General features: G+C 34.2%; 1 protein-coding gene across 1 annotated transcript in view; it reads left to right on the top strand.

Moving 5' to 3' along the window:
• Positions 3,860–8,422, top strand: part of LOC107635467 (pentatricopeptide repeat-containing protein At5g14770, mitochondrial) — a 5,798-nt gene continuing 1,235 nt past the window's right edge. Inside the window, exons 1-2 of the mRNA XM_021122087.1 lie at positions 3,860–3,994; positions 4,921–8,415. Coding sequence (XP_020977746.1) covers positions 5,224–8,331 — 3,108 coding nt within the window. The 5' untranslated portion in view covers positions 3,860–3,994; positions 4,921–5,223 and the 3' untranslated portion in view covers positions 8,332–8,415. The remainder of the gene's footprint in view (positions 3,995–4,920; positions 8,416–8,422) is intronic.

Genomic DNA, 8,422 nt, shown 5'->3' with positions numbered 1-8,422 from the left:
CACAAATTTCATCCAAAAGTTCTTCTATCTTTATTTCTAGATTATTTTTTGGGATATTTATTTGAAAGTATAAATTTAAATAACATGTTTCTAATATAGAAAATATTTTAAATTTTAAGATCTTATCTATAGTAGTAGTCGGTATTTTTATACGTTTTGATTTTTGATTTATTGAAGAATCGTGTGGAGCTTTTAAAACTATATATGTTAATTCTTGAATGAATGGATGATATAGCTTTAAAAAATTATTTCCTATGATAAAATCCATTCCAGAATCTAACATATATATGGATGGAACAATGAACCTATAATTTTGAATAAAAATTTCAACCATCTCTGCTTTTTGGTCAATTTTATGTATTGATTTGTCAGCTATTCTAACTCTTAATGGTTTCTTTAATTTTTTCCTATCAAGTTTTATATTTGAACTAGCAAAGCATTGTGTTGCTCCAGAATCTATGAAAGCATTTATAAACTTTTCTGTTATTTTTACAGTAATAAATGTAGCATATTTCTATTTGTTTAGTCTAAGTTATCATCAGATTCCTCTAAAGGTTCCATGAAACAAGACTTAACAATTTCTATTTGTTTAGTAAGATCCTTTTTATCCTTCTTTTTCGGACATTCATTTGCATATTGTCTTTCTTCTTGGCAATACCAACATTTACAATTTTCTTTTTTATTCGGGCAATAGTTATTTCTTTGTCTTTTGTTTTTATTATTATTTTCCTTTCTAAAATATCTCTTTTTTCTTCAGTTTGGATAGTATTTTCTTTTTCTAAATTGATATTTTCTTTTTCTTTGAAAATTTTTATTAAGACCATATTTTTGGGGTATCTCTTCATTATCCTGACAGCAAATTTTAATTATATTTGCAAATCTTTTTTGAGTTGTTTCTTGCATACAACGTTCTTTTATTTCCTCTCTTATTGCAGAGGTTGCTCCACCAAAGTTATTTTCAATTGTTCTTCTATTTATTTCTCTTATAAATCTTCCCATTATAAATTCATTAGCAGGATATGGAAGTTTTGTTATATACATACTAAGATAATGATTTTTATCTTCTTCTTTTAATTTGTAATAATGTATTCTATATTCACATATATAAGACTCCACATTACATAGATCATATATCTGAATATTAGCTAAATGATTTTTTGCTTCTTGATATTCTTTATTATAAACTTCTTGTCTATGATCTATAATATTTTTTCCAAAAAATTCTTTATATAGAATCATCATTATATATAATATCTTATCATAAGCTGTAGTTTTTGTTGCTAATTCTTCTATTATTTGGTTTTCTATTGATGTCATATAATCTCTTATAGTTCCTTTAGTATGAAACCCTATGTAATTCCAAATATCTTTTCCAGACAATTCACTAAGTTTTGGATTAGTAAAGACTTCTAATAAAAAGGAATTCAACCAATTTTCGAAAATTTCTTTTTCGTTCTTTTTACAGTCTAAATTGAGCATTCTTTCTCCTTCCATTTCCTGGATTTTAGGAACATATTTTGATGGTATTTTTGTATATTTTGAATCTTTATTTATAAACCTTTTTTTAAAAGCATAATTATCAAAACCTATTTCCCATTTAAATTGAGATTGATTATCCTTAGATGTTCCAGCTTCATTTTTTACTTGTATTGGAATTGCTGGTTCTTTGTCACTTGAATAATCTAGAATGTGTTCTTCATTTTCCATATTTTCAGAATTTACTAATTCTTCTTCTATTTGAAAACCATGTTCCATAATATTATTTTCTTGAGCCATTTTTAATTGTTTAAAAAGCATTGTAACTTCTTCTAATTTTTCTTCAATATTCATAATTTCAATGGTGGTTTTACTTTTAAGTCTGTTATATTGATTATATTTTGGAATTTTTCTTCTTTGGGATTCTCTTTTTCCTTATTTCTTTGAAATTTTATAGATATTAATATTTCTTTAAGCATATCTACTATAGAATTTAATTGTGGGTTAAAAGTATGATAAAGATGTGGGGAATCATTTCCATGGTAGCATTTTTTAGAAGTTCCGTGTGAAAAATAAGTTTTTTCGGGTTTTTGAAGTTCTTCAATAAAACTTATAATAAAATAAAGATTTTGAGAAAAATCGTTTTGTATTGATTTTAAGAATTCGGTGTCATTACAATTAACATTGGTTAAAATCATTAATTTTTGATCTATTAATTTTGATAATTTAATTATTTCTTCTCTTAAATCTTCTAATTTACTTTTTTCCATTAGGTGACGCTTTTCTTTGTGAAGGGTTACGGTTTTAAATGAAAAGTGTGGCTTTAAAATGTATGGTTTATATTTTGCCACATAGCATATCTTTAAACAATGTTGATATGGATTACTTTAACTAATAAATTTGCATGTGGTTTATACTTATTTATCGTCATATTTTTAAGTTAAAGATATCAATTTATACAACGGGATTATGAGTTCAGTTTATTTTTTTATGAATGAATATAATTTCATAAATATTTATGCAATATACACAAGACTTAAATTCGTAAATCAACTTTTGAAAAATATTTGCAAGTTTGCACCAACTCGGTAAAAGTGGGTTAGTGGCTAAATATATGTATTGAGGTGAATGATTGAGAACGGTTTTTGTTTTTTCATTTTAATAGTGGTGATGGTTGTTGGGCTCGAATTATGAGTCCATTTTGAAAGAGCCCAATATGTGTGTTTGGTGTGTCAAAAAGTCACCAATGGGCTGAGTTTTGGTTCTTAACTTGTTATTGTGTGCTTTTCAATTTCTTTTAAAGCCTTGAACCTTAGTGGCCGAGGCATTGCACCAATGGCCAATATGTTAGTCACAGAACATCTCAGGTTCGAATCCCAACTATAGTTGGATAGTGATAGAATCTTTAACGTGTGTGTGAAGGATTTGGATCTTCCAAATTCGTGTGTGAGTTGTATAACCTAGAATTGGGCGATGTCCAATCTATCGATAAAAAAAAAGTAGATTTTTATTTTCTTTAAATATGTTTAGATGGAAGGAAATTTTATCTATATATTATAAAATATATTAAAAAAGTAAAAGGATAGTATTAGAAGTAGAGAAAAAAACATTAGTTTTCTCTCCATTTTCATTTTTCTCTAATTTTTCTTTTCAACCAAACAAAAGAAAATAATCATTTTTCTTCTCATTTTTTTTCTCTCTTTTCTTTCTTTCCATTTTCCTCTCAAACAAACATTTTGTAAGTGTTTAAACATGCGAACCAAAACCAGGACCAGAATGCTCACCCTGGCCCCTGCAGAAGGGAGGAAATGCAATGTTTTTAATGGGCTGTTGAGAAGAAATGTGCCTAACGGCAGTCTACGCAAGTCCTCTAGAGAGTCATAGAAGATTGTTGTGGGAGCAGCTTTATGAGCTATTTAAAAGGATTTTAGAACCGTGGATGCTCATTGGAGATCTGGGATTTGTGGGGTCCAGATTCACATCGATTGAAGGCTGGATAGGGCGCTCTCTAATAGTGTTTGGAGAACAACTTTTCCTGATGCTTATATCCATATTCTTCCCAGGATAAATTCGGATCACCACCCCCTTCTGGCTATCCTAGAACCTCATCATGTTGACAAAGGGGATAAACGGTTCTTTTTATTGAACCACAGTTAAACCGCTTGAATTAATAAACCAGTAATTAGAACGGTTCCATGAGTTTTCAGAACCTTGGTGTGAACCTCTGAGTCAAGCCATGCTTCTCACTCCTCTTCCTCAAGCAGAACTCTGAATCACTCCCCCTTCTCCAACCCTAGCCTCTCTTCGAGCCACTGCCGCCGTCCGTATGTCAAGCCACTACTCCCGTCTGTCGCCCGCATCCCTTCTCTCTTCCTCCTGTTCTCTCCAACCCCTGCTCTCTCCTTCCGCGCGCTCGGCCCATCCCTCGTCTTCATCTTCTCGCCGTCCTGCTCGCCGTCGTGTGGTCGGCATCGTCCATCGCGGCAACGCACTTTGCCCAGTGCCCCAGAGTTCGAAGGTCAGTTTACTGCTCACTTCTGCGTTTTTTATTTATGCCCTTTTCAATGATTATTTGATTACTGATGAGCTCTGGTTCTGCTGTATTGCTGTTTTTGTGTGTTGTGATTTTTTATTGAATGAGCTCTGGTTCTGCTGTGTTTCTGTTTTGTGTGTTCTTTATTTTTTGTTGAATGATTGTTTTGCTGATTATTGATTATTGAAGGTCCTTTGATAATTGATTATTGAATTTCTTTTGATTATTGATTATGATTAGTGATGTGCTGCTGGTTTTGCTGTGTTGTGTTTTACTGTTTTGTGATTTAATTCTGCTTAGATTGTGATTGTCTTGATGATTTATTGATTTCAGTTATGGATGATGGTATCAATCAAGAAGCATTTGCCGATAATAATACATCTATGTTTATTCAACCTAAATCCATTAATTCTGTTTAAGCCTTCAAATGTATGATGAACATACTTTTCTTTACAGTCTGATTTTTATTTATTGAATTTTTTTAAATATATATTTTGCTGTTGCTGTTACTGTTGCTTTGATTCATAACAGTCTGATTAATTTTTCATGAATTGTTTGTTCCATGGGAAAAGGAAGATTAAGTTAAGGTAATTGGACATACTGTTTGTGTCATAACTCATAAATCATAATTTCTTAATACATTTCAGGCTGATGTAGAAGAAATTGTGCTTAGACTGTGATTGATAGAAGAAGAAAATATGAACTTATAACTGATTGAATATGAATCTAAATTCAATGAATTTTCACTTAAGTAGTTATGTTTATCATCTAAATTCAAGGAATTGTTGATTTATATTTCATTTAGGTCATTGAATTGTTCTAAAAATTTTGGTTTCGTCCTTGAGCCACTGTGCTTGTTTTCATGGGATCATTTTTTTTTTATTATTATTATTTCATGATTGCATCTACAGGTCCTAATGGTTATGTTTGGTGGCTTTGGAAAGTATGCCTGCACTTTGTATGTTGAGCAGTGAAAGCTAATTCAATCGAAAAGGTTGAGTCCGTGATTCTTCAGTTTGTTGAGGCATTAAGAACAATACTAGAGTGGTTCGATGACCGGACCAGTTTTCAGAACCTTGAGAAAGACAGAGCTGAACAGAACAGAGTATCCAAGTTCCAGTGTTTGGTGCTGGCTGCTGTGTTATTGTTCAACCATGTTCAATGGCATACCAGTGCACAACACCACTTCAGAGACCATTTCCTTCGATATTTGAATGTACTCTTCAGCAAATATGAGGCTTCTCAACAACCTGCGAACAAAGACACTTAAGTGTTTTGTCTCTTCCGTGGCCGCAACCTCACACTCTTTAGCTCCCACTTTTCCCCGAACTTCCCCTCCCATCAGAATATTCTCCTCCTTTTCGCATAAAGATTCGATTTTGATCCCACCCACCAAGACCCATCTCTATGCTTTCTTCTTCTGCACCCTCATTCGCCTCTACGTGGTCTGTGGCAGGTTTTGCAAAGCCTCTTGTGCTTTCTCTTCCATGTGTGGACTTGGTCTTGTTCCTGTTTTGCCTTTGTGGAATAGGCTCTTGTATGAATTCAATGCTTCTGGTTTCGTTTCTCAAGTAAAGGTTCTGTTTTCCGAAATGGTCTTCCGTGGTGTTGTGCCTGATGTTTTTAGTGTCAACATATTGGTTCATTCTTTATGCAAAGTTGGAGAATTGGATTTGGCTTTAGAGTATCTTAGGAGCAATGATGTTGATACTGTTACGTATAATACTGTGGTTTGGGGTTTATGTGTGCAAGGATTGGCAGATCAGGGGTTTGGTTTGTTGTCTGAGATGGTTAAAAGAGGGATAAGTGTTGATTCAATTACCTGCAATATCCTGGTTAAGGGGTATTGCAGAATTGGATTGGTTCAATATGCAGAGTGGGTGATGTACAATTTAGTTGATGGGGGTATTCCAGAAGATGTTATAGGCCTCAACACATTGATTGATGGGTATTGTGAAGCTGGACTAATGAATCATGCATTGGTTTTGATGGAGAACGGCTGGAGGGGTGGCATCAGGCCTGATATTGTTACCTACAATACTTTGCTCAAAGCTTTTTGTAAGATGGGCGACATTGTGAGGGCCGAGTCTCTTCTCAGTGAGATTTTGGGGTTTCAGAATGATGAAGAATTTGGTCAATTGAAAAACCGTTTTGTTAAAACTAAGGCTGAGATAAGAGACTTGCAGCCAACACCTTCCACGTACACAACAGTAATTGATGGGTATGCTAAGCATAGTGGAATTGAAGAATCCCTTTCTCTGTATGAGCAAATGATTATGAACGGGATCATACCTGATGTGGTTACTTGTAATTCAATTATCTGTGGACTTTGCAGGCATGGCAAATTAAATGAAGCGGCAGTGCTACTGAGGGAGATGTACACAATGGGTTTAGACCCTAATCATGTCTCGTACTCTACAGTTATTAATTCCTTGTTCAAATCGGGGAGGATAATGGAAGCTTTTAATCTTCAAGGCCAAATGGTTGTTCGGGGCTTATCTTTTGATCTAGTTACGTGCACAATTGTGATGGATGGACTTTTAAAGTCTGGAAAACTCAAAGATGCTGAGGACATGTTTCAAACAATTTTAAAGTTAAATCTTGTCCCAAACTGTGTCACTTATTCAGCATTGCTTGATGGCTATTGCAAGGTAGGAGACATGGAACGTGCGGAGTTAGTGTTGCAAAACATGGACAAGGAACACGTTCTTCCAAATGTTGTTACTTTTTCTTCTATTATGAATGGATATGCCAAAAAAGGAATGCTCAGTAAAGCAGTTGATGTGTTAGGGAAGATGATTAAAAGGAACATTGCGCTGAATACTTTTGTTTATGCAATTTTAATCGATAGTTATTTTAAGGCAGGCGAACAGGAAGCTGCTGCTCACTTTTATAAGGAAATGAAATCACAGGGATTAGAGGAAAACAATGTAATATTTGATATCTTGCTTAACAACTTGAAAAGAGTTGGAAGAATGGAGGAAGCTGAGTCATTAATTAAAGATATGTGTTCTCGGGGTCTTTGCCCAGATATTGTTAACTACACTTCTCTGATAGATGGCTATTTTAATGAAGGGAATGAATCAGCTGCACTCCCATTAATCCAGGAAATGACAGAGAAAAGCACACAGTTTGATGTTGTTGCATATAATGCTTTCATTAAGGGGCTTTTGAAGCTTGGGAAATATGATCCGCAGTATGTGTTTTCGAAAATGAAAGAGTTGGGTTTAGCTCCGGATTGTACTACATATAATACTGTAATTAACACATACTGCATAAAAGGGAACACTGAAGATGCACTGGGTCTCTTGACCGAGATGAAGAGCTACGGGATAATGCCAAATGCAGTCACTTTTAACATTCTGATTGGTGGGCTTTCTAAAGCTGGTGAATTTGAAAAGGCGATAGATATTTTGAATGAAATGTTGGTTATGGGGATTGTTCCCATGCCAATTACTCATAAATTTATGCTTAAAGCTGCCTCAAGGAATAGAAGAGCAAATGCGATTTTGCAAATTCACAAGATGCTTGTGGATAGTGGCCTCACACTCAACCAGGCTGTGTATAACACTCTAATCACCGTATTCTGCAGGTTAGGAATGACTAAAAAAGCAAATGCGGTGCTCACTGAAATGGTGGCAAGTGGAATTTTAGCTGATGTTGTTACTTATAATGCCCTTATTCGTGGTTACATTGTAGGAAGTCATGTGGAAAAGGCATTCGATACTTATTCTCATATGTTAGCTGATGGAATCTCTCCAAACATTACCACTTATAATACCCTTTTAGGAAGTCTTTCAACTTCTGGTTTTATGAGAGAGGCACATAAATTAGTTAGCGAGATGAAAGAAAGAGGACTCACACCGAATGCCACTACTTACAATATTTTGGTTTTTGGCCATGGTAGAGCTGGAAACAAACAGGATGCTATGAAGCTCTATTGTGAAATGATAATCAAAGGTTTTGTTCCCACTGTTGGCACCTATAACGTTCTTATTAATGATTATGCAATAGCAGGAAAAATGCGCCATGCTAGAGAACTGTTGAATGAAATGCTGACAAGGGGGAGAATTCCTAATTCTTCAACATACGACATTCTAATTTGCGGATGGTGCAAATTATCCTGCCAGCCAGAGATGGATAGGGAACTTAGAATGTCATATCGGGCTGAAGCGAAAAAATTGCTGATTGAAATGTGTGAGAAAGGACATGTGCCATCTGATAGCACAATCTCATATATCAGTTCAAATTTTTCTTTACCAGGGAAAAAGTCTGATGCTCAAAAGTTATTGAAGCTATTTACTGAAAGGAAGAATAGCTGAAAAATGGTCTAAAAAGTGGGTCATAAATGTTAATCCTTGAAGTGGAGTGAGGAAGTTGGAGGACTGCCAATATCTTTAAATTTGGTATATT

Source organism: Arachis ipaensis, chromosome B04 (assembly GCF_000816755.2).
Source record: "Arachis ipaensis cultivar K30076 chromosome B04, Araip1.1, whole genome shotgun sequence".
NCBI lineage: Eukaryota > Viridiplantae > Streptophyta > Magnoliopsida > Fabales > Fabaceae > Arachis > Arachis ipaensis.
Note: the sequence above shows the minus strand (reverse complement) of the source record. Positions and strands in the feature narration are given on the sequence as shown.